The 26,557-nt window shown below is 51.7% G+C and overlaps 1 protein-coding gene across 1 annotated transcript in view; it reads right to left on the reverse strand.

The window, feature by feature from the left end:
- Positions 1-25,365, reverse strand: part of HDAC7 (histone deacetylase 7) — an 80,601-nt gene extending 55,236 nt beyond the window's left edge. Inside the window, exon 1 of the mRNA XM_030510480.1 lies at positions 24,966-25,365. Coding sequence (XP_030366340.1) covers positions 24,966-24,984 — 19 coding nt within the window. The 5' untranslated portion in view covers positions 24,985-25,365. The remainder of the gene's footprint in view (positions 1-24,965) is intronic.
- Positions 25,366-26,557: the final 1,192 nt, after the last annotated feature.

The following is a 26,557-nucleotide window of genomic DNA, read 5'->3' on the forward strand; positions in this document are numbered from 1 at the left end:
CAAAGCTGGAAACACGGGGCTCTCTTTGGCAGATTGGTGCCGTTTCCTGCCCGTTTCCTTGGGACTCACTCAGCAACGACAAGTCCTTTCAAGTGGCCACATCGTTTGGATTTGATGCATCCGGCTGGTAATAAGAAGGGTGGCTCCAGAAAGATATGGGATGTGCAAGCAGGAAGGAGCCACAAAGCTCACCAGCCTTTTCCACTGCTATTTATATTAGACTTAAGTGTATTCTCTTTGAAAATTAAATACTATTAATCCAGAATATTATGTGGATCACAGTCTGCTTTAAATTTAAGCAGCAGCGCAGCCCTTTAATTGAAGTTGTTCCAAACATTCCTATTCAGGTGCTCTAAAACCCACGTGAATATTTAGGTTGCCTTTCAGACATCCAGCAAGCAGCATCCTGAGTTTCTGGCACTCCAGCCGGGTGCCGGTATCCCCCATCTCTGCATCCCATTGGGACTGGGTGATGTTTCCCTTTAAAACACCAGCCACTCTGGGACAGGCGGCTGTCTCTTGGTGCTGGTGGGAAAGGAGCTCTGGAGGCTCCAGTTCATTAGAATGAGACCCAAACTCAGGTTGCTCACCCATGGGAGCACCCAGGAGCACCCTCATCTCCAGGAGAAGGGAGCCACATAGCCTCATACCCAATAAATATGTTATTACACAGAGCAGAGCTGCTTCAACAGGAGGGACTGTGAGCTGCTTGTTCCTCAGCTGTGTGCTTAGAAAGACCCAGGGCAAGCGGGAACATGGTTCAAATCCTTGTCACTAGAAGCCAAATGTGAGTCCCCTCCGTTCTGGGTGAACATCCAAGCCACAGAACTGCTGAGAAAAGGGCAGCAAACCCGCTGGCAGGAGGCCCTAACCCGAGGAGAGCTTTGCACACCTAATTGCAGACACTTCCGCGTAGCCCCGAGTGAAACTCCTCAATTGTATGAAATTGCAGGCTTAGGACACACCTTTCTCCTGCGTGTTTCCCAGCAGCTCACTCCACTCCCGAGGCTTTCCCATCACCCTGCTGCAGGAGCTCAGCCATGGGCCCTCTCGGGGGTATCAGGGCTGGGATGCAGCCAGACACAGTGGGGTGAGGAGGGGATGAGATGAGGGCAGGACAATGGGAGCATGCCCAGACAGAAGCATCCCCATAGGGAATCTAACACCTCAAAGGAAGAGAATGAGCCAAATTCAGCCCCAAGGAAGTCGTGCTCAGCAGCTTCAAATCCCATTCAAAAGCACAGTGTTATCACCCAAGGTTTCCTTACTAACCACAGAGTGCCCAGCCTATGGCAGCAGCTCTTTGCCCTCAGATCCTCTACAAGAGAAGAGCTGCTTTTCCAGGAAATCCAAAGCACAGGGGATTCTCTGCCCACTGAATGACACTTCTCTTTTCCAAAGAAGAAACCACTTCAGATGCAAAACCTCATCCCAAGAGTGAGGAGGCCTGGAGGAGCTCCATCCATGCATACGCAGTGAGCTGAACACTGAAACACAGGTGGGCTGTGGTTTTGCTGAGCTATTTGGCTTGTTCTTACTACACCAGGACAGAACATGGGAAGTTACATGTCAAGCACACACATGTGCACACGGGCTGGCATGCACTTGTAAGCCCCAGTTACCAAGTGGTTATTTGGGGGGTCAAACTGCAGCCGCTCACGGTGCATCTCACCTTTGGGGCTTTCTCTTTCCCTTTATGCCAGTTTTCTTCTGGCTCAAACTTTCCTTCCCTTTCACTTCCAAACTCTCAAAACCTCATTGATCCTGACTGAGTGGTGAAGCACTGGCACAGGCTGCCCTGGTTTGGGTTGGAAGGTACCTTAAAGCTCATCCAGTTCCACTGGCAGGGACACCTTCCACTAGAGCAGGTTGCTCCAAGCCCTGTCCAACCTGGCCTTGAACAATGCCAGGGATGGGACACTCCTTCTCTTACAACCCCAATTACCTGCACACAAAAAGCAAAACCCACCTTCAAGAGCAAAAAGATCCCATTGAGACCTTCCTCCATGCAGGTGGCCCAAACTCAGCCTGAAGTTACTGGGGAATTGAACCAGCCGCAGCCTTGGGTTAATCGAGATCATCCAACCAAGACTATTTTAGAAGGCCAGGCAGTATTTTTAGGCACAGCTTCCCTTTCTGGAGTCTCTCCTCCCACCCAGGCCAGTGCCAGCAGGGCTGGGGCTCTGCTGTGCCCGGATGGGGGGACTTGTGCAGAACCCACTGCCGGTTGTGAAAGAAACGTTCTATTTTGACCGATGGAGATGAATGTGCTTCACCCCCACCCGTTGTGCAACCCTCTGAGTGCTCGTGAAGGAGACAAAGACACTCAAAGCTGCTCAGGCTCAACCAAGCTCCACAGCAGCCACTCATGGTGCAAGGGGAGTCATCCTGCAGCAGCCCTATGTGGGCTCACCCCGATGTTCAAGGTGGAGGAGAACCAGGAGAAGATCTTGGTCTGCCTGGAATGGGGAAGAAGGGTGGACAATGGTTCCCTGTTTGATGAACAGCCAGGCATGCTTTTCTAGCTCCCACCCATCTCATTATGCTCCCAAATCAAGACAGAGAGCTGGAAAACATAAGGATAAGGCTGGGAATGTCTCCAGGACTTGGGGTGCGCTCCTGGTCTCCCAAATGGCAGGAGCCACAAGGCTGGGTGTATGCCCCAGGAAGACCTGTGCACGGGGAGGCATCGGGAGCCCTGTTCTCAGCAGCTCTCCCAGCCTCTGTCCCCCACCCAGGGCCACCTCAGAGACCCCCAACCTCTGCCCCCCATCCAGGACCACCTCAGAGACCCCCAGCCAGCACCTCCTGCCTCCCTGAGCTCAGGACCGCTGCGTTCCCCTTCCCACGCCTGCTGCAAGTGGGAACGTTGGGATGAGGAAGAGGCCCCGTAGGAGGTGGCAGGTGAGGAGTGACACGGTTTCGATCAGCCACGAGCGATGCTCCCGGAGGAAGCGTCTCTGACGTGCTCTGCTCCCGGCCCGCCCTGCTTTATAGAGCCACGCTGGGAATCTGGGCACCAGCCAGCTTTCTCCTGGCATGATGGAGCTGTCCTGAGCCCTGGCAACACAAAGCTGCCTGGAATCTCCACAGTGGTGACCAGGAGAACGCCTGGCACTGTGAGGACTGTTCAAGCGTGGGGATCCCGCTGATCACAGGGAAGAACACGGGAAAATTAGGGAACAGCAGCCAGCATTCCCTCATTGGGACTGATTGCATCCCTATGGCTCCGTAGAGAGTAAAACAGGGGCTGTGTGAGCATAAAAGGGGAGTGCACAGAGCTGTAGATGGACCCACAGCCTCATGGACAGCCCAGCACCCTCTGCCCTGGCTTTGTGCTGATTGTGTCCTGCCTCCATCCACACACTCAACACACAGCTCCTCTACCTGCCTGTCCTGCAACCACAAAGCTCTGCTCTCATCAGGGCTGGTCCATTCACTTATGGGCCTCACAAAATAGGTAAAAGAGTGAAGGTTTCTCCTGCTTTCCAGGGGAAATGGGGCTGCGCTTGTCCCAGGTGTATTTTGGCCTCCCTGGGTTGCAGTAGGATGCTTTAGCCTCAATAGAAGATGCTGAAAATCAGTTTGCTCTCACTCAGTAGCTGCAAACCTCCTGCTAATGTTCCAGCACAGAGCATCTGCTCCAAGCATGCTCTTATCTTCCACCTACACACCAAGGCAGGGATGTTACTACCCCACTGTGGGAGATGAAGCTGTCACAGGGAACACAGCACCCACAGCAGCACACCCCAGCACTGGCAGGTTTGGAGAAGTGCCAGGAAGAGAAACCTGCTCCATCTCCTCAGATCCCATCTAAAACCACCCTCCTGCTGATCTCAACTCCAGCCCCGTGCTGCTGCTGCTGGAGAGCCCTGCATGGTGCTGATTGGCATCCCTCTGCAAACCAGACACAGCAGGGAGCCTGCTTGGTGCACAATCAGGGATCAAAGCAGGGACTAAAACATTCCTCCCAACCCTACCTTTCCACCACAAACTTCCTCTTTTTCCCCCCCTATTTCTTCTCTGCTGGGATAGAATTCAGGATGCTTTGGATGGTTTGAGGCCAGCCCAACAAGCAGGTGGGCGAGCTGTTGACTCGGGTACAAGAGTCCTTGATGCCTTGTTTTACTTGCTGATGTACGATATGGGAGCAGCAATTCCCACCCTGCGTTGGGCAACACTCAGCTGGGTTGGGAAGGAGGCACCGAGCAATGCTTTGGGAAACCAGGCACAGGGCAGTGGGATCAATTGGGTCTTTGGGATGTATCCTGGTCACTAAAGTGCTTGTGTTTCCTCTCTCAGGGTCTCAGCTGTACAAGTGAAGGAAGAGGGGCTAGAGCAGGTCCTGGCCATGCTGGGCAAGTGTTAACCCACTCCTGGTGCAGCTTTGGCTGCACCCGGTTGCATCCCACTGGATAAGCTCAGCATTTAAACTTCTTGACTTTCATTCAGTACATGTAAAACTCTTCATATTTAAATGCAAACACTGGGAGCGTGCAGACACTCTGCATACAGGAACTTCTATAATAAACCTGGGTTTCTCCTTCACCTTGCACTAAGGTACAAGCCCTTCTCTTGTACCGTAGCGGATCCACCCCATGGATTCAGCTGGGACTTGGGCTTCAAGGAGCCTCAGGGACCTCACAGCACATCACAGCAAAAGCCCTCAAGGGGCTGCCACCAGCCAACCCATTTCCCCACAAGCCCCATCCTCTGCCTGTGTTCTTAACTGAACAATGAACTTGGCAGCCTGAGAATTTGTTTTAAATAGGCCCTTCTTGAATAAGACCTATAAAAATACCTTCACCCTCCTGCTGCCGAGCATGAAACCGCAGTGCGGGAAAGAGGAACCGTCGGCTTGAAAAAAACAACAGCATTTATAGAATCATAGAATGGTTTGGGGTAGAAGGGACCTTAAGATCATCCAGTTCCAATGCCCTGCCATGGGCAGGAACATCTTCCAACAGACCAGGTTGCTCTAAGCCCTGTCCAACCTGGCCTTGAACGCTGCCAGGCATGGGGCAGCCACAGCTTCTCTGGGCACCCTGTGCCAGCGCCTCAGCACCCTCACAGGGAAGAACTTCTCCCTTACATCCAACCTGAACTTCCCCTGTTTCAGTTTGAACCCATCACCCCTTGTCCTATCGCTACAGTCCCTGATGAAGGTCCCTCTGCAGCATCCTTGTGGCCCCCTTCAGACACTGGAAGCTGCTCTGAGATCTCCACGCAGCTTCTCTTCTTGAGGCTGAACAGCCCCAATGGTCTCAGCCTGGCTCCATATCGGAGCTGCTCCAGCCCCTGCTCGTCCTCATGGCCTCCTCTGGACTCGCTCCAACAGCTCCATGTCCTTCTTATGAAAATCAATCACACTTCTGCCTGGTTCCCCCTCTGCATTGCGCAAAGCAACCGGAGGGCTGGGGCTTGCTCCAGGTCTGCAGCCGCTTTCCTCTGCCGCGCTCGTGAGGCTTTCGGACGGCCCCAGGGGAGAGAAAAACATGGGTTTGAAAAACAGGAAAATGTGATTGTAAAACCACAACAATGGGCTGGGGAAGGGGCTGGAGCAGCGCCGCTGAGTTCAGCTTTCGAAACAGCCTTCGACTTCACTACGTGCTCCTGCAGCCAACGCGGCCCCGCGCCCCCTCCCGACTCCGGGAGCAAACGCACTGTCCCGGTGGCTTCAGCATCGCCTCCAGTTTCAAGCCTTTCCAGTGGGATCTGGAGACTCTGAGAGAACCTGATGGGTTCCTCACAGGCTGAGAACATTGGGGCTGTTCAGCCTGGAGAAGAGAAGCTGCGTGGAGAACTCAGAGCAGCTTCCAGGGTCTGAAGGAGGCTACAGCGATGCTGGAGAGGGACCTTCATCAGGGACTGGAATGATAGGACAAGGGGTGATGGGTTCAAACTGAAACAGGGGAAGTTCAGGTTGGATCTAAGGCAGAAGTTCTTCCCTGTGAGGGTGCTGAGGTGCTGGCACAGGGTGCCCAGAGAAGAGGTAAATGCTCCATCCCTGGCAGTGTTCAAGGCCAGGTTGGACAGGGCTTAAAGCAACCCGCTCTAGTGGAAGATGTCCCTGCCCATGGCAGGGCATTGGAACTGGATGATCTTAAGGTCCTTTCCAACCCTAACTATTCTATGATTCTATGTTCCCAGCTCAACTTATACAGGAGTTTCTATAGATTTCAGCCTTTAAAATACAGCTTTAAAGCAGCTCTGATACGGCAAACACATGAAAGCTCCATCACATGTCTACAACTGCTGCAGCTTCTCCTTGCCTTTTTCATTAGAGGAGCTCGGGTCAAACAGTTTCACACAAAAGGGCTGTAGAGGTTTATGGCAGTTTGCAAATGTCACCCCCTGAGTGCCTGGAAACTGTTTATTTCCCTTTAAAATGCCCAGAGGGTTTGTATCCAGATAAAGGAATAATAGCCGACAAAACTGTGTTTTCCTAAACACCAGGAGAATGAACAAAAGCTTCTGGGCACTGCTCTGAGCTGCTGGGCACATTGGCATTAGCGGCTGGAACCCCCCAGTCTCCTTGGCCACCAGTCCATGCTCAGTCCCCAACTGGGGCCAGAGGGTTCCCCAGCAAACAGGGGTTTGGGTGCCTCGTGGGGCTCTGCGGTGGCTTCTCTCCAAACCTTTTAGGTATACAAAGCACATCAGGTCACAACCAAGAGATGGTTGCATCTCATCTTAAAGCTCTTCAGAGCCAGTCTCAGCACAGGAAGCACCCGAGTTTAAGTAAGTCAAACTTGGCAGCAACTGCTAGAAGAGAAGCAGCAGTTTCTTAACCTGACCCAGGCAGTTGAGATTTTCTTATCAAGCTGGAAACATTGATCTGGAGGTAGCAGCTTGCCATAGGGTGGCTGATAGAAAACAACCAAACAGACCTCAGAGGGTGACTTTCCGTGGGCACCAGATCAGTCACGCAAGTGACAACCCACGTGTGAAGTCCATAGGCAGAGCAGCTCCAAAATAGCCCAGATGACTCATGTCCCAGAAAAAACTGTTCCCCCCTACCATTGACTTTAAAGCGATGCTCAGGTGAAGGCATCCAAAGTTAGGGGAGATGAATTCATGCCTTCAGGAAAGTCCCACTGTCAAATCTATGCGCTTGGCTCCTCCAAAGTCTAACACCCCTCTGAAGGCACAAGGATGGGCCCCAGCTCTGGCATCTGCCCTTGAAGAAGGGTGGTAAAACATCAACAGCACATCAGTGAAGATTCAGAGTGTCTTGCACTGCAACAAGAGGCTGAAGAACGTTGTGTGCAGCCAGGGGAAGGTTATGGGATGAATGCGCTGTGATCAGAGGTATTTGCAAGGGGCAATATTTCTCAATGCAGAAGGATCTTTCTCATCCAGCAGAGCAAGATCCAAATGGCAAGGAACAATTCAACAGCTTCAATCAAAACTTGCTTGCTATGAATAAGGATGCAGAGCTCATGCAAGCACTCCAGTCCAAGCACAGGAACACGATGAGGCTGGATTGGGCTAAAGAGGGAGGACCCATGTGTTTTAAAGCTTCATGACAGCAACCACACTGTCCCATTCCTGGGCAGGGTCTACCTGAATCCTCAAGTCTCCAGACTTAGCAAAGCAGCTGCGCCACCAGACGAGGCAGGGCTGGAGGGGAAGGTGGGTTCCTGCCTTCCAAAAAGGCTCAGAAAGCACATAAAGAACAACGTGCTAGTAAATCTTTCCACCCAGCAAGCGATGAGCTCAGCTCCCAGCCTGCCTGCAGGGGCTGGAGGCAACGCTCAGCGCCTTGGTGCCGATTTCCCGGCCAACACGTCAGCAGCGCGAATGGGCGACGTGGAACGGATTGTGTCATGCTCAGAGCTTGCTGAGAGAGACACACACTGGGAAAGCCAGGAGCTGGACACCTGATGGTCAAGGAGGTGGCTGGGAGGAGGATCCCAGGATAATTTAAGTGAGAAGGGGCTTCTGGAGGTCTCAACTCCAACCTGTTGCTTGAAACATGGGATGGGATCAGAGTAGGTTGCCTGGGGCTTTGGTCTTGAAAGGCTCAAGGATGGAGCCTGCACAACCTATTCCGGTGCTTGTTTGTCCTTATAAGGAAGAAGTTCCTCCTCATATCCAGCCAGAACCTCTCATTTCAATCCATGCTCATTGCTCCTCCTTCCATGGTGAAGAGGCCGGCACCCAAAGCATCACCGCTATGACTGACACCAAGTCGCTCTCTGTAGCATAACCTGCTCTGAGGATCTGAAAGCATCTTTCAGACGGTGATGGATGCCTCACCTGCAGGACCTGAAGCATTCGCAGTGCCACCAAGTGGACACAGACACGTACAGATGTTCTTGCAGCTTGCTGGGAAACAGGCAGAGCTCACGGCCCAGGGCAGAGAACATGGAGTGCCTGATCCAAGATTAATTCAGCGAGGCAAAGAACTCTCTTCAGCTTTGGCTCAGGGTCCATTTCCTCTCCACCTCCTCTTGCTGAGAGCTGAAGGTTTCTTTTCCTCTCCTAAAGAGCCATCCCAAAAATAAGGAGCAGAAAATCCACCCCATGCACGTTCTCATTTCCAACACACCCTGGATTTTCTCTCCCAACCTTCTCTGCTGCAATTGTCCATGATGGATATGAACATGTCCAATACGAACCACCAAGTTCGAGGTTTCATGAGCAACCCTTCAGCACAGTCGCCCCATTACACGGGTGCTGTCCTCATGTGAGCTTTGAGCACAACACTTGATGTGTTTTAAGGCTTCCATGGAACAGTTGTAGCCTCACCACCCGCATGACTGCGATTACTCATCCTTCACACTCAATCGGTTGGGAATCATCCTGGTTTGGTTAAAAAGGGTCCCCCCAACCTCTTAATGACAAGATGTGGCTCATTTCTGCCACTGCAACAGGGTTTGGCTCTGCCTGTGACCTGGCTTCCAGTGAGGCTTTTCCTAACCACCAAGAACAACTGATCCAAACCCATCATATCTCTTTTTCCTAGAACACAGAGAAAAAACAGGTGAACGTGGACTGGGCATAAAGTTCTGGAGTTGCCACCAAAAGAGCTGCATCTTTTCGGGTTTTCTTTGCCCAGCGTCAACTCTAAGCTCATGCTCAGCCCTAGAAGTGCTTTTTCTGACACGTGGGATATCAGCTTATCACTAAAGAGACCTTTTCCCCTTTTTATCCTCCCAGAAGGAATCTTGCAGGGGTTTGATGCAGAGCTCACACACCCTATGGTAAGTTAGGTGCCCCTAATGTAACGCATCCTCTAACTCATCCTGACCTGTCACAGACTGCTCACGGTTCTCTCTTGTCCTTTCTCAGTTTCACTGCTTAAATCAAGACACCTCGAAGTTTTTTCCACCTCTGGTCCCCATTATGGTCTGGCCACAAAGTGCAGAGTTCACAAATTCATCATAATTGCCCATCAAACTCAGCACAATAAAAGCTGTTATAAATGACACATGAGAGCATCTTTTTTGGGGTTCTTACCTGAAAACTGGTATCCTTCAAAAGCTCCTGTCTTCCTAAGACTGCACCATCACCCAAGGGCTTGTACCAGCACCTGATAACTCAGGTACAGGTTGGTAAATAATGCTTATCACCTCTAATACAAAAGGATCTTTAATGCTTTGCTCGTTTTGTCCCCTGCAGCTTTCCTGGAAGCCTTCAGTTACCCTGGAGCATCCTCAGCACTTGCCTCTCAAGCATCTCTAGCTGCTTCTCTCACTCAGTTCCTTCCCTCTCCTCCAGAGCAGCATTTGGCCTCAGTGCCATAGGCAGGGAACAAAGACAACCCCAAACCAGATCTTGTAACTGATGAAGCTTTAATACCAGAGGAAAGAGTGGGTGAAAGGAGCAAGCCTGCCACGTCTATCTCCTGCTCCTTGCTACCAGCTATGATTGCCTCTCATTTGTACTACTTGCTGACCATTATCAGGTGATGTTGTCTCCAGCTGTAGAGAACAGCCCTGAAGGTACTTTCTTGGCCTTGAAGTGGTTGTAGGAACCCTGGGATTGAAACCCTTCCTGCTGCACGAGGTCTATGAAGTTCCTCCCCTTTCTTCCCCGCTTCTCAACAGCATCCCGTCACATGTTGGGCTCAATTTGCCTTGGTGCTGTGTCCTCTCCCTCTCCTTTCACTATCCCCCTCAAAGCCAGGAGATGAAGTGCTTGAAACACAGTTGTGCTGCCAAAATCAACCATCCAAAGTCAGCTCAGATGCCTACATCTTAGCTTTAAGGGTCCCCATACTTTTAAAGCACCAGTTTTTGCAGTTTGCATCCTGGTTTCTGAACCATTTAGGGCACCTTGAGCTTGTGCTCAGCTTCCTCTACAGCCCAGAGAACCAAAACCAGTTGGGTTTAATTGGAAATTCCCAGGTGGGAGCATTACACTGGTCTCAGCGCTTCTGAGGTAGGGCAAAACACAACAAATGCTTCCATCACAGCTTCTGTCCTCTCAACAGTGGTGTCATGACCTGCACATTTCTATCTTGATGCAATTTCCCAACCTATTCACAGAAAGAGAGCATGGAAGTGCCAAGGGGGTGGCAAGACCTGTAATACCTGTCTTGGGATGAAGAAAGTGGGAAGATGCTCCCCATGTCCTGGCTCCAGTCACTTGGTCCAGTCCAGGGCTCTGGAGAAAAAGTCCTTCACGTAACGTAAGCAGATGGTGCAGCTACTGCATATCTAGCTGGAGCCTCAGGTGAGCTCATGTCCGTGCTATGGGTCATACAGCAACAGTGTCCACAGCACAGCCCACACAGGAGAGTCTTGAGGAGCAGCAATGAGAACTTTATGCTTTGAAGGTGCAAACCTGTAAATGAGCATCCAGCCTGGAAGCTGGAGAGCTCTGGCATCCCACGGGAGCCAGTGCTGCTTTCTACCATGCTACACCTAATGTAATGCCTTCCTCACCTGAAAGAGGGGAGGTTTCCCCACCCAACAGGAGATTGGCACTGAGGAACTGCTGAGGAACCAGTGCTGAACATGAGCAGGAACGACCTACCCTGCCAGCCATTCCCTTCCTGGCTGCTGAGATCCTCTGTATTAAGCTGTTTGCTACAGCTCATCCATTAAAGCACCTCTCAGCTACTTAAAATACAAGAGGCTGGTACCAGCCGAGGAGATGGAGATGCTGACCAAGGGCTATCCAGGCAGGAGCAGTCAGGAATAACACACAAAATCAGGTCAGCTGGACTAAAATCCTTAATTCCCTGCGTGCTCCTGGGCAGAGGAGGGTCTGGGTCACAAGGTGTCAGAGCTACAAACACAGAACCCGACTGCGTTTCCTGATAAACCCTACCCAGGCTCTTGAGCAGACTGTCAGCTCCCTCAGCAGCTGTAAATAAGATTCAAACACAAGTTTTGACAACCAATTGGAGCCTCCTCGATAGATTCACTCTCCTCCATCTCCACATCTCCTCATCCTCCTGAGCAGGGAATGCCTAAAACCACCCATGCAGCGACAGTGGCAATCACAGCAACACAACAAGAGATGTTCAGCAAAGAGCAGAGGATGAAGAAAGCCCAAAGACCCGTTTAAACACAAAAGATGGGTTGGATGAGAATAGCCCGGAGAGGACGAGGGTACCTTTGTTGTCAGTGCTCATCTGCCCGGTCAGAGCTGCTGCTGCCTTTTAGGTTCGTGTCTCTCTTTTGCCCCAAGGCACGTGAGAGTCCCAAGGCAGAGCAGCTCTTTAGTGTGGTCTGCACTGTGTGTGGTGAGGAGCCCGAGCCCTGCTCTCCAGCTTTCTTCTTGCTGCAGTTTCCATGCTTGGTTTCAGAATGACGACCTCTGATGCGGCACTGCCTCGGGCAGCTGCTCGCTGCTCTCACACAAGTGGGTTTATCTCGCATCCTTTCATTTTACTCTCACACCCAGCTGGGGGCCAACAGGTTTCAAAACAAAATGAAGCTGCCAGAAGCTCTTGGGACTCCACCAACCTCCTGCAAACACTTGGAGCTGTTGCAGAAAATGGCCTGTTTCCATGAATGCTCCCGCTGGCATCACTGGTCACCCAGTGATTCCCAGACAATGGAGATCCCAGGAGCAGATGCAGCAAGATGCCCGGGTTCATGTCTGGGTGGTGTGGGGATACTAAAATGGGAGCAGCTTCGGAGCCACCCACGCTCACCCAGGAAGGGGAAAAATATTCCTCCCTGCAGGAATTTACAACCTAAACCTCAGATTTCCACATGGCAGCAGCATCCACGCAAACAGAGGGATGGTCTCAACTGAGGCAGAGACTAGAGAAAGGATTCACTTCTGCAAGAAGGGCGAAAAGATGCTCAAGTGTAACGCGCTTGTTCAAGGGTACTGGGGGAGGCACTAAGAAAGCAGGAATTGCCCCAGCCCTCCATCCAGCATCTCAGAGCACCAATATCATCCTCGCTGTGCTCGGCAGCCTGTCCCTCCAGCGTAGTATTTACTGGTTGTTTCTGCAGCCATCCCTCATGGGCTGCAGCTCTGGTTCTGCACTGGTTGAGAGCAGATGGAGTCTGGTCCTCCACTGAGCAAATGAAGCTTTGGACACAGGTGGCTCTAAGAAGGAGGCCAAGAACAAGAGGGCAAGTTCACAAATGATCATCGTTCAGAATAGCTGGAGGCAGAGAACCTGGCCTGGTTCTTCTGCTGGGAAGGACACCGCAGCTCAGCCAATGTGGCAGTCTCTATGCCCCCCCACGCTGGTGGAAATTAGTTTTCTCCCTGTAATTGCCCTTCTGTTCACAAATTGCTAATGTGTGCTTTTAGGCTAAATGACTTTAATTTTAGGTTAAAGGCAAATGGCAAACCAGGAGAGAGCCCAAGTGCAGTTTGCATGAAGCAGAAGACTTGTCTGTCTCCCCTGCCATGAAATGAATTGACTCCCACTAAGCAATAGCTCTTACCGAGGAAGGACCATGGGTCTGGATGTGGTCCCAGGGCCATTAAATCCAGGGCTTGAACTAAGTAACATGGTACAAGAATCGTCCACAGCAGTCCACCATCCCCACTCCTGGAGCATCCCTACTGCGGCATTTATTGCTGAAGAGCAAAAGCCACCAACTGTAACTCTGTACATGAAGAGAGCAGGAGAAATTGAGGGCACACACAGCAACAGAACCTCTGTTATTTTGGAGGGGGGATAGCGAGAAGTGGCTAGTCCCTGGGTAAAGCTTTGAAAGATCCAAATCTAACATTGCCTCTGGGAAAACTTGGGGACTGAATCTCATGATAACCTGAGCCATATCATCTTCCCTCCCTTTACACCATCAAGGCATCAGGCATGTGAGAGGTGCGTAAATGGGTAGATGTTCCCCAACAGAAAAAGGTTTTAAGAAATACAGGGTCAAATTATCTTCTTATGCAACACCCCTGCAACTTATAAAACCTAAAGCTGTAGGACATAAATCAACCACCAACTGCCTGGGGTTAAAGAGAAACTTCCTCTCGTAGCAACCTGTTGCACAAGTGCCTTGTAACGGGAGATCCTGTCTTCTGAAATCTCTGTTAGAAAGAGGTTGACTGGACCGTAGGGCTCTTGGGCTGAGTCTTTATCATCTTTTCTGTGCCCTTTTCTTCTGATCCATCTTATTGTCTCTTCCTCAAGCTGGTGCTTGAGGTGCATTGAGGAGACGCAAAGCCAGCAGCTCCCTGCTTTGTGCTGGGGCTGCCGCAATGCGCAGCTCAGCTCAAGCTGAGGTTAGTCTCAATGCCATCATGGCCCCACTTCCTGAGCCCTGCTCTGAGGACCAGGGGCTTCAGCACCTTCCCCTTCCCAAGCTCTGACTCAGGTCCTGGAATACTTCCTAAGGGATGAGTGAGCCCTCTTGACTCTTTTTCATGTGCAATCTGCTCCTGCCAACCACTTTGTTAGTGCCTCACACAGCCTGTTCCTGCTTCGCTTCCCATCCTCCACGGCCTCCCCCAGCCCATCAGTGGATAAACTGATTTCCACCAGCCATTTCTGGCTGAAACTTGGTTTATTTCTATTTTAACCCTTGTTTTACTCCCCCTCCCATGAAATAAAACAGAAACAAAGAGAAAACACTGCAAGTGGCAGCCAGCACCCTTTGTAGCACCATATTGGCTGTGTAGCACCTCATAGCAGCCTTCCAGTGTCTGAAGGGGGCAACAAGGATGCTGAAGAGGGAACTTCATCAGGGACTGGAGCGATAGGACAAGGGGTGATGGGTTCAAACTGAAACAGGGGAAGTTCAGGTTGGATAGAAGGAAGAAGCTCTTCCCTGTGAGGGTGCTGAGGCGCTGGCACAGGGTGCCCAGAGAAGCTGTGGCTGCCCCATCCCTGGCAGTGTTCAAGGCCAGGTTGGACACAGGGGCTTGGAGCAACCTGCTCTAGCGGAAGGTGTCCCTGCCCGTGGCAGGGGGTTGGAACTGGATGAGCTTTAAGGCCCCTTCCAACCCAAACCATTCCATGATTCTATGATGTTATGCCAGAACCCCGGTGCTCTGGTGCCCCCCTGCCTGCCGCTCCCCAGTGCCATGGGATACGTGACCGCGCGGTGCCAGGGCTGGTGTTACCGCGCTGTTTGTTTGGTGACTGTTGTGCTCGGGTTATTTTTAGCCGGTGACGCCCGGGGTATTTCGCTTCAGGACGTCCGGGCTGAGCTTCTTTCTGGGAATCCCATGTTCTCTAATTGTAAACAGCCCCATTCAGTCACTCGCAAGCGCGAGAGGCCCTGGCTTGTCAGGTGTGAGTCAAACAGGAAGCCGCTGCCGCGCACGCATGGTGTTAGCCATGAAGAAGTGCCCTTAAATCACTCACAGGACCAGGACCCACAGGTTAAGCCCATTTTCCTGGCCAGCATGAAGGTGGAGTGTTCAGGATGCTGCCCATGGGCTCTGTGCCTCCTCCACATTAAGGTTTATTTGGGTGTTGCTTGAGCCACCCCCTCTGAAAAATGAGGTTTGGGTAATTTTGAGGCCCTAGAGCAATCTTTTAAGAAGAGGATGTTGTAAAGTATCTAAATCTGGCAGGAACATGAGTCATCCTGAGCATCCATAGGGACTGCAGCTCCCTGTGGCACACAGGAAAGGTTCCCTGGCATGGCTCGTGCGTGGAGCAGCAGCATAGGTGAAGCAGGGGATGTGCATGGTTGTGTGCGTCTCTTATCTGACTCATTTCAGTGTCACAGGGGAAACCCTGGCACTGATAAACAGCTCCCTGCTCCCTGCCTCCGCATTCACTAACTGAAATCTAGAATCTATTTTTAACCTCAAAACACCCCCTGGCAGTGGGGGGAGCCAGCAGCGGGCCAGCACCGTGCCCCTGTTCTGGCTCCTGCTCTTGTTTACCGGTGTAATGTGACTGTGGCATTGGCAAATCACCAAGCAAAGTGAGACCAAAACAAGTCACGCAGGCACTTTCCATGCTTAGCACCAGCACCGTGCCCCCGGATGGGGTATGCAAAACCAAAAGGCTCCGACTTCTTATTTTCCAGCACATCCCCTGAATGAATGAGCTGTTTAACCTGCTCAGAGCTGCTGTTTTCATAGAATCATGGAATGGTTTGGGTTGGAAAGGGTCTGAAAATCATCTAGTTCCAAACCTCCTGTCATGGGCAGGGACACCTTCCACTAGAGCAGGTTGCTCCAAGCCCCTGTGTCCAACCTGGCCTTGAACACTGCCAGGGATGGGGCAGCCACAGCTTCTCTGGGCACCCTGTGCCAGCACCTCAGCACCCTCACAGGGAAGAATGTCTTCCTTATATCTAACCTGAACTTCCCCTGTTTCAGTTTGAACCCATCACCCCTTGTCCTATCACTACAGTCCCTGATGAAGAGCCTCTCTCTGGCATCCAAATTTTCCAAGGGTTGGGTTTAAGGGGGCAACATGACAGAGGGGCGAGTGAGCTGAGAAAAGCCTCCAGGTTGGAGATGAGGTTGTGCTATGAGTGGAAACCAGATTCCAGACACGCTGCTCTTTGAGAGTCATTTCCTTATCATTATTTACATCCCTCACGCTCCGGGCTGGGTGTACATGGGCACACATCAGCCAGGACCAACACCAGCATGCAATGGTGCATGCAGCACACACACCATGTGCTGCCCAGCGCCACTGCAGGATGCTCTTTGGGTCTCACACTCTCCTGTTAGAGCTCGTGCAGCTGCAGATGCTCAGCCCCTGCCTGGAAACAGCGAGAGAAGCAGCATTTCCCTTTCCCAGCCAACCTGAGAGCAGCTAGGGCAGGGGCAAGACAAACCATGCCACAGCGCGAGGTGCTGTGGCACATGAGGTGATGCATATCTGAGCCCGGGTGAGGATGTGGGGCTGGCCCTGCCATGGATTTGGAAGGGAAGCTGAAGCTGGGGTTGGCAAAGGTGTTCCCAGGAGCTCTTTATGCTCCTACGGACCGAGGGAGCGGATCCAGACTGGCTTTGTGGTCAGGGCAGGACACCTTGTGCTTTCCCTGTCCTGGCTTTGGAGAATCCAGGGGTAAAGCTTCCAGCCCTCCCTCAGGGAAACACCTCCGCTCCCAAACACTGTGGGAGAGATGAGAGAGTCTGGTTGTAATTCCTGCCTGAACAAAGGCAGCCTTTAACAGCGGTGTCCCATCCCTGCCACAGGACAACACCTGATGTTTCCCTTCCGAAGCCCCCACAGTATCTGCGAGGTCTTTGGAAATCATCAATTCTAGGGCAGTTTTTTCTGGCTTTAGGAAAATGTTTGTGGCCAAGCCTCCCAAATGCCTTTGCTCTTCCCCCTGCACATCACAGCCCCCCAAGAGTCCCATCCAATCTGGCCTTGAACAAACACTGCCAGGGATGGGGCAGCCACAGCTTCTCTGGGCACCCTGTGCCAGCGCCTCAGCACCCTCACAGGGAAGAGCTTCTGCCTCAGAGCTCATCTCAATCTCCCCTCTGGCAGGTTAAAGCCATTCCCCTTGTCCTGTCCCTACGGGCCCTTGTCCAAAGCCCCTCTCCAGCTTTCTTGTAGCCCCTTTAGGCACTGGGAGCTGCTCTAAGGTCTCCCCTACAGACCACCTTCTGTTTTCTTCCTCCGCTCAGAGCCTCATGAAGACCTTCTGCTTTCTCCCCAGGCAGAACTGCTTCAGGTTACCTCTCCTCTGGGTCATTTCAAACCAGAGCAGAAAGCTCAGCAGCCCAGAAATAACTCAGGAGACATAAATCAGCTTTGAAACCCCAAGAAATAGGTCCCCATTTACCCATCAGAGGCTACAGCAGGGAGTCACACACCAGGCAGCCCTTGATGAGGGTGGGTTGTGCTCCTGCCCCCGGGGCTGCGGTTCCTGCTTCGGCTGTTTCTGCTTCACTGCAGAGATGTGCTATAAACCCTTCATTTCCTGACACACATGGGATGAGGCCAGGGGGTCATGTTTTGGACAACCTGGCTTTTCCATGGCAACCGGCAATGATGTCACCGACGGGCAATGATCAGGAGGGGCCTGGGGAATGGAGAGCTCTCCAGGAACGAGGCGGGAGGGGAGGCTGATGTGGTGGGGACACGCTTGCAGAGGGCCCAGGGCTGCAGGAGGGCAGCCCAGGCAATGTTTTCCTTGGAGAGACCCAAGCACAAGCCATGGCTGAAGAGCTGCGGGACGGAGCCTGGCGCTGTGGCTGCAGGAGAGACCATCCTGCCCTCTCCTTCCTCCTCCTCCTCCAGCTCCCATCCCTCTGTGCATCCCTCGGCCTCTCATCCCTCTATGGCACAACAGCCTCAACCAGCTGCTCTTGTGCAACACTGGCTCGAACCTCCGACCATCCTCGCTCCCATGCACAGGCATTTGCAGCATTAATCCCTCCCACCCTTCGCCTCGGGGGCTGAGCTGCTCTGCTCCCCCTTCCCCTGCCATTGCTCTCCCTGCTTTGTTCCTTGCAGCTGGCTCTTCTTCCCATCACAAATTCCCTCCCTGCAGGGGAGCCCCTTTACAACACCAACATAATGAAAACCTCGGGCAGTTGGAAAGCTCTCATGCAGCCGTGTCCGTCTGTCTGCCCGGGCTTCCCGGGGCTGGAGCCATCTGATACTGCAGTGCTGGGTGTGCACACTGGTGAAGCCCTATCTGGGTTAGGTCCTAGATGCTACCACGATAAACACACCAAGTAAAAACATCTCCATGTGCATGGAGCTGCCAAGGAATCGCTCTACCGCCTGTCTGTCCCTGCCCGTGGCAGGGGGTTGGAACTAGATGATCTTAAGGGCCTTTCCAACCCAAACCATTCCGTGATAGAAATGACTAAGCATCTCATTTCCACCCCACAAACACCTAGGTAGATGTGAAGCATCTCCTCAAACCCTGTCCCTGCTGCTTCATGAGACTGACCTGGGCACATGGTTGTAACCAAGGAGATACAGCTTCCAGTATCTGAAGGGGGATACAAGGATGATGGAGAGGGACTTTTCATCAGGGACTGTAGTGACAAGACAAGGGGTGATGGGTTCAAACTGAAACAGGGGAGCTGCAGGCTGGATAGAGGCAGAAGTTCTTCCCTGTGAGGGTGCTGAGGCGCTGGCACAGGGTGCCCAGAGAAGCTGTGGCTGCCCCATCCCTGGCAGTGTTCAAGGCCAGGTTGGACGCAGGGGCTTGGAGCAACCTGCTCTAATGGAACGTGTCCCTGCCCGTGGCAGGGGGTTGGAACTGGATGAGCTTTAAGGTCCTTTCCAACCCAAATCATACCATAATTCTATGATTTCAGCCTAAATGGAACCATTCTCAGCAATGAGCATCACCTAGTGTGCTCAGCCCACTGCGTGTTGGCTCAGGGCTGTCCCTACGCATCCTTCCTATGGAGCCCCAGCACCACCAGGGCCACTTGCAGAGGGGAGGGGGAAAAAAAAAGAAGGAAAATCGAGAGAAAACAAAACCCCACCATGAAAGACCTTCCAAAACTGTTGCCTGAAAAGTGAACACTCAGCAGAGTGAGGTTTCCTGCGCAGTGAGAGTTGGCCAGCGAGCGAACAGGAAATCACTGCTTCCTGCCTGCAGAGGAAGCGCCTATCTAATGCCTGTGATCAAAAACAAACAGCACTTCAATTAAACAAACAAAGGACCTCAAACTTCAACAGCTTCACAGCCTGGGTCAGCTCCAGCGGCAGGGAAACGCGTCCAAAAATAAGAAGCTTGTAACCTTGAAAAGGGCCCTCGTCCTCTTCCCCTCGCGGAGACACTGCTCACGCTGCATGTGCGGAAAGCAGAAGGGATTAGGCAACCTCTTGGCTGGGTGCTGCCATCCCAGGACCCAGCCACCCTCACTACAAGAGAGACATTGAGGTGCTGGAGTGGGGCCAGAGAAGGGCACCGGAGCTGGTGCAGGGGCTGGAGCACAAGCGTGATGAGGAACGGCTGAGGGACCTGGGGGGTTTAGTCTGGAGAAGAGAAGGCTCAGGGGGGACCTTCTCGCTCTCTGCAACTGCCTGACAGGAGGATGGAGCCAGGAGGGGGCTGGTCTCTGCTCCCAAGGGATGGGACAAGAGGAAACGGCCTCAAGCTGCCCCAGGGGAGGTTTAGATGGAGCTGAGGAACAATTCCTTCCCCAAAGGGTGCTCAGGCATTGGAACAGGCTGCCCAGGGCAGCGCTGGAGTCACCGTCCCTGCAAGTGTTCACACAGCGTGTAGCCGAGGCCCTCAGTGCCATGGGTTAGTGGTGGCCTTGGCAGTGCTGGGAACGGTTGGACTTGATGAGCTTAAAGGTCTTTTCCAACCTGGTTGATTCTATCCTATGATTCTAAGTGGAAGACATTCTAAGTGGGGACATGGCCTCCAGCAATGTCCCCAACTCCTGGGTTTGGTGAAGGACCACTGCTCACAGCCAGAGCTGCATCTGAGCTCAGCCGCACACATCCCCAACGTTGCAGGAATCCCAACTTCATTTAAAACCCTCCTTCTCCAGCCCTATGGCTCTGAAGAAGAGGTTGAGAAGCATTTGCACAAGGACAACAGCAATAGCTCAGTGCCTTCCAACCGTCCACAAGAGATGGGAACCCACCTCTCATGTTTTAGGGGCTGTTTAAACCACTAAGCTGGCAGATAGCTCCTTCCTCCTGCCCAAAGCCCATCTCAGATGCCTATGACTTCATGTGGCTTCAAGCCAGGTCCCTGTGTCTGGTCTCTCCTTTGCTTGTCTCAGTTCTGGTTGGAGATTCAGTTTCATGTACAGGAATGTTTCCTTTCTGATCTGCTACAGAGATTATCGCTTTTTTTGGTTCTAATGCAGATTCACTTGTCTTAAATATAATGAATTCAGGAAATGGGAAGAGGGGTCTTTTCTTACTACAGGAGTTATAGTCCCTGGACTATAAATCATTCCTAGGATTGAACAGCAATATGATCTCGAGCCTCTCTTTCAGGGTTTCACCTCCAGTACAGGGGCCAGAGGATGCTGAGGGCTGTGAAATGCCCAGGGATCTCACATTGGTTTTCCAATGTGCTGAAGCCCTTTTGTCCGGATAAATCACAGCAAAGACATTGATCTGAAAGGTCAGCAGGTCCCAACAGCCAGGTCCTCCCTATCCCATGTACTGGCAGTGCTCGGATCTGCCTCTGTGCCAGGAGAAGTAAACTCTGCTGCAGTATTCATCACGTGAGTTACAGGGTCTGGGTCTCACCCAAGAAGTGACCAAAACCAAACATGTGCTGTTTACCAGGTTTAAAGCACAGGCACAAAGAGATGGAGGAAATGGTTTTGCTCCAAACCTGAAGCCTCAGGATGCATCCAACATAAAACCCATCCCTGGAAAGCCTATATTCCCCTCAAAGCCATGCTCTGTCTCCAAAACCCAGAATGAGCCCCCTCCTTTGCCTGCCTTCAGGTCCTCCAGCCATGTCCAGCCAGCCCAGGGTCCTGCAGGCTGAGCCCTGAAGCTGCACATTGCTCATTCTGCACATGTCTGGTGCCCTGGGCATTCCCAAAGCCAGGCTGGCTGGAAAAACTCCTCTCCCAGCATGAAAGCGAGCACAGAAATAAAGGAACAAAAAGGCTGGAGTTGTGCTGGGATTTGGGGTTTGAAAGGGAGCAAACGCTTTTCTCCGTGTCGCCGAGCACCGTGGTGAGAAATGGTTCAAGGACAAAGAATGGGGAGCAGTTACCAGGGAGGAGGAGGCTGGGGTGAGAAATAGAGAGGCTAAAGCAGGCTGAACCACAGTGTTACCTGTCTGCCTACCTGGGGACAAGCAGATAGAAGCCAGACTGGCAGCCCTGGGTTGCAGCAGCACCAGAGAGGACATGCTGACCATCTCCATCTCCTTCTATCCCACCCTCATTCTGAGGGTGCAAGCTGCAGCACCTCGATTCCCGACACACTCACTCTGCTGTAGGTTTGCACCAGTGCTGCAGAATCATAGAATGGTTTGGGCTGGAAAGGACCTTAAGCTCATCCAGTTCCAACCCCCTGCCATGGACAATACCTTCCTCTAGAGCTCAGGATGAGTTTCATGGCCCTACACAAAGCAGAGCACTTTAGTTCAGCGCATGTAAAAGATGCCAAAGCAACAGCAAAGCTAGATCCAGCTACAGGCTGAGGGAATAACTAATCCAAAGCAAACGATAGCCCCACAATGGGCTTGGACAGCAAATTTCAAGGATGGAGGGATGTGTGTGGCCATAAGGGTCTTCCTGTGTGGCCACCACACAAAACTTCATTATTTAGCAGTTTGTCTGGTGATATTATAACCATCAGGCACAGCCTGAACGCCTGCAGCTCAGGCAAGATGGGGTTTCCCTCATTCGCCTGCTCCCTGGCTTTATTTGCTTTTAAAGTAAACTTCCTGATGAATTAACCAAGCCCGATTAATACATATTTAATGTGCATCATCCTCCTGATGCAAACACACTGTATGGCTGCGTCTGACCAGGAGAGATGCCAAGAGGAGACTGTCACTGCAATAAGGTCACAGCTGGGTACCCAGCACTTCCTGCCCCTGTGCACCATGAGAGTGGTCAAACACACCATGTCACCTCCAACCCAATATGCCAACTGGTCCAGGTGGCTGTTTCCAAGCTCTTTGTCCCAGTTTCCCTTCCGTGTGTGACAGTCCCCACGGAGCAACCCCAAGCTCAGCTTCACCAAGTGAATGGAGCCATAAACAGGACAATGAATGCCAAAATCTCTGATAGTCTATCAAGAAGACACATCAAGTGTGTACAAAGCAGCACTGCCACCCCACCAGTCCCTCCCACCTTTGCCAGTTTACCCTTTTGCCTGCTGGTGTGACACTGGGGCTGTCAGAGGGAACGAGTGATGCTGGTGGCAATCCCTGTGCCTTGCCTGACCATCCCAGCAGGGACAATACATGATGACCTAGAGCCAGGACATGATCTGACTACAAGGAGAGGCCTCTCTGGGTGTTTGCCCTCTTAATGCTCTTGTCTGAGCCTCTTTAAACAGGGTCTGGTCCTTCCTAGTGCAGAATTGCAGCCCTGGCCTGGCAGGTAAGAGGGTTGCTGATGCTGTTCCATCCCTTGCTGGAAAATACATGCAATATCCCTGGAAAGTTGATTGCTAATATGGAACTGCTGGCCAATTTCCTCATTGTGCAAGTGCCAAGAACCCAGAGGAGCTCCTGGAGGCTGCTATGGAGGGGACTATGGGCACAGAGGTGGGGAAGACTTGCAGTGGTGGATGTGGTGACAAAGTTCTCCTCTCCTCCTGAAAATCAATTTTTTGACACAATTATGGCTCTGAAAAGCTCCACTAAATTTGAAGGTTCCATCTACATTTCTATTAACACGCGTCAGCTCCTGCTGGAAAAATGCCTGTCCCAGGCAGTAGCACAACAGCTTTGGAGGCTTCCTCCTGCCACAGACCTGAGGTCTGTTCAGCATCAAGTCTGGAGATGCTCATTTCACCTCCCTTATTCTGCTACTTTAAAGCCCAATTTTATCCAACTCCTTCAACTTAGTCATTGGGATTTAAGGTGAATGTGACAGCTTCCCTTGTGTCTATAGGCTCTGATCCTCCCTGGAGTAATCCTGCTCATGGCCATCCCTGAGGACAACTCTGAGTCTGTTTTCAGAGATACCAGAGAGCTGCCCAAAGCTGCTGGATGTAATAGATGTCTCTGGCTAAGAGCAAATGGCACAAACACAGCTGTTCTGGGATGGAGGGAAAACACCATCTAGACCAGAAATGTGACTTTATAGAGGAAAAACTCAAAGATATATCTACCCTACTCTGACTTTCCACGTAACAGACCATACAGGCTCTCTAGATGACTTTTGCACAAGCCACAAATTATGCAGGTCTCCTAGAAAACTGCCAGTCATGTTTTAAATGTTTCAGAATCATGGAATGGTTTGGGTTGGAAAGGACCTTAAAGCTCATCCAGTTCCAACCCTCCTGCCACGGGCAGCGACACCTTCCACTAGAGCAGGTTGCTCCAAGCTCCTGTGTCCAGCCTGGCCTTGAACACTGCCAGGGATGGGGCAGCCACAGCTTCTCTGGGCACCCAGTGCCAGCGCCTCAGCACCCTCACAGGGCAAAACTTCTGCCTTATATCCAACCTAAGGTGTGAATGCCCCAGATTCTATGATTCTCTTGAGCACACAGCAATTCCCATCTGCTGAAGCACATCTACTACCACTGTCCTACCGCTGCTTCTGTAGCACTGCAGGTTCCCACACCACCACCATGCATCCCCTGTACCACATCGCCACCAGTTTTCCCCCAGTTCCCTTAACTAACATGAAGGTAAGGAAAGCACTGCAAGTTATTCAGCAACTAGAGGAGCTGGTACAAGTGAGAGAGGGGATTATTTGACCTCAGACACCCTTCAGAATCATGGTCCCTGCTCCTTTCCTCCCATTGCCACCTGGGACAAACAAAGTAAGTTGATGGCAGCAAAGAGAAGGGTGGTTTCAGCAGTGAGTACATCAGAGCACAAAGGGAATGCAAACACCTTCAAAGGAGGATTTCATAAGAGAAGCACATTTCAGCTGCTACCAAAAGCCTGCCAGAAGGAGCAGTGGGGAAGTGCCAGGAGCACAGAGCTGGTTTGATGCGCATCGAATGGAGCAAGTGTCCTGGGAAGCTGCTCTGGAGGAGGAGCTGGCAGGTTTACAATGTGCTTTATTTTTGTGGCATGCAATTCCTTGGGAAGATCTGAAAGATTCCTCTGGGATCGGCCTTTTTGTCCATCACAGTCTCCCATAGGAATCAGTTACAGTTTGCTGGGAGGGTGAGACTGGAGACCCATATTGGAAAGTGCACGTTAGGCAGCAGCTTCATCACTCATCCCAAATTCCCTTATTAACAGACACCACACTGCTGCAGAGATCTCCTGTACTTTGCCTCCTGCTTTTTTGTGCATGAAACAATCTAAACAGATCACTTGGGCAAAACCAGACTCCAGATAACACTTTACAACAACACACACTGCACCTCTGCCCATTTCCTGCAGTCCCCAGCATGGGCACAGTGGCTGCAAACCACCGATCCCCTGCTCTGAGCAGAAATTCCCAGTGCTCCAGCACATCTCTCACTTCACCATTTAAACCAGACTGGAAAATTCTTATTGAAGGCAAGAGAGCAGAAACACCACAGACACCACAGGAAGGTCCACAGCGTCCGCACAGCACAGCGAAGCCACGCACCCCTGGGTTATGAGAGTGTCTCCCACCCGGTGCCATTCCAAGGTCCTCTGTTAGTGTCTCCCCTGGCCTGCAGAGCCCCAGAGCTGCAGACAGATCCCCCTCCCGCAGCCCAGCTCAGATCACGCCTGATTGCATCATATTTGTTTTTCTTTGCCTTTGAGCTCAGGATTCCTCCCACCTTGCAGAGAGCCGGGTTTTGCCCAGTCTCACAAGGAAGGGAGCCAGCGGGTGACCCAAATCCAGGTGGCAAAACCTTCTCCAACGGGGACAGAATCCGATGGGGAGATTTTTAACGCTTACAGCATCTATTCTTGTGCTACACAAAACCTCCACAGCCTGAGAGCAGCAACAGGACCCGGCTGGACACGAGCACCCGCCGGGAACGGCTGCGTTTGTGGATGTGGTGACCGCAGAGTTACTAACAGGCTACTCACCCTGGCTTTGTCCTTGCATCCAGAGGAATTAAAGCCCTTGGAGATGAGGTCTCATTGTTCAAGATGTGCTTAAAGGGAGGCAGCTGTTTTCTTTATATCTCAAGATTCACTAAAGTTCAGGAAGAGAGAGAGAAAGCGAGGGGACGGCGAAAGGGGAGGGACTGAGAGACGGGCCCAGAGGCCGTATAGAATGACAATGGAAGGAAATGCTTTATCAAACCTAGAAAGCCAACCCTGCCCTGGGAACACAGAGGGAGAAAGGAAAAAAAAACCACTTGCAGAAGAAAAGCGAGTTGAGCTGCCCTGGGTTCCTCCCTTGGCAAAGCCCTCCTCCTCCTCCAGCCCCTCTCCCGAGCACGGGAAAAGCCGTCGGGCTCCAACGCTTCTTTTGCATGAAACAGAGAGAGAAAAGTTGCAGTTCTTGTAAAAACACAAATAAATTCAAGAATCCAACAAGCAAACCCCTGCCCGGGAATGGGAATGTGACGCTCTTCCCCCTCCCCCGGCTCCAGCCTTCCAAGTTTCTATGAGTCAAACGTTTGCAATGTGTTACCGAAATGTTACCAAGCTGGAATGCGGCATCCAGAGGGGTTAGCTCATAAAACTTGTGTTTGTTGGCTGGGAGAAAGTGTCACCGGCAGAGAATTCGCTGCTGCTTCTTCTTCCTTTTGTTTATCCCGACTATGCATTATCCAGCCAGGGTTAACGGTTGTGCAATGCTGACACCCTGCGCGGGTGGCATTAACCCAGCACTCCCTGTCCAAAATGGAAAGGGAAACTGCGCTGTTAAGCCAGAGAGCAAGGGAAGGAGTCAATCTGATAGAGCAGGTGGGGGACGGAGGGCTGGGGGGAATTCAGTTGTACGGACATCCCAGGGACAGAGCTCAGCATCTGAAGCGCTCCTCAGACACAGGCTTTAGGATCTGGGGGTCAGGAAAGCACTATTTCAGTCCTTATGTTTGTCCCAGGATAGGAACTTTCAACCAAAACAACCACTAACCAGGGCCAATGTCTATAGTGTTTTCCAGAAGCATCCGCTCTGGATTTGCACACATCAAACTTCTCAACGCTTTCCTCAATTTCACAGTGTAACCAGGAACGATTCTTAAATGGTGCCAAGTCACCACCAAAACCAGTGTCCTTCTCCTCATTGACTGTGCCTGGCTGCAAGTCCTGGCCATTGACTAGTGTTATGCACTTCATCCCTTTCCAGCCTAGTCAAATCCAGTATTTCCCAGTGTCACTAAACACACAGATGAATAATGGGTTGAGAGGCTGTGGGGTTTTGATGTACTGAATGGATTAAGTTCCTTCAATAGCCTCCTGCAAGTCACACTCTCCTGGTTCCCACTCCCATGTGAGGAGCTCATCTTCTGCCCTGCCTGAAGCCATCCAAGGATTCATCTGTGGAAAAACACAGATTCCAAACAAGAAGTCAGCTGCCACCAGCAAAAAAACGTCTAATCTTAGGATTTCAGTTTGACTTTGCTCAGAAGAGTTAAAGCAACTGCACCCCAAGGTGTTAAACTGCTGTAATGCCAGGTAAAGGTAAAAGCACAGAACTCATTTAGATGCATATATCTAATTTTTGC

This window comes from Strigops habroptila, chromosome 23 (assembly GCF_004027225.2).
Source record: "Strigops habroptila isolate Jane chromosome 23, bStrHab1.2.pri, whole genome shotgun sequence".
Taxonomy (NCBI): Eukaryota; Metazoa; Chordata; class Aves; order Psittaciformes; family Psittacidae; genus Strigops; species Strigops habroptila.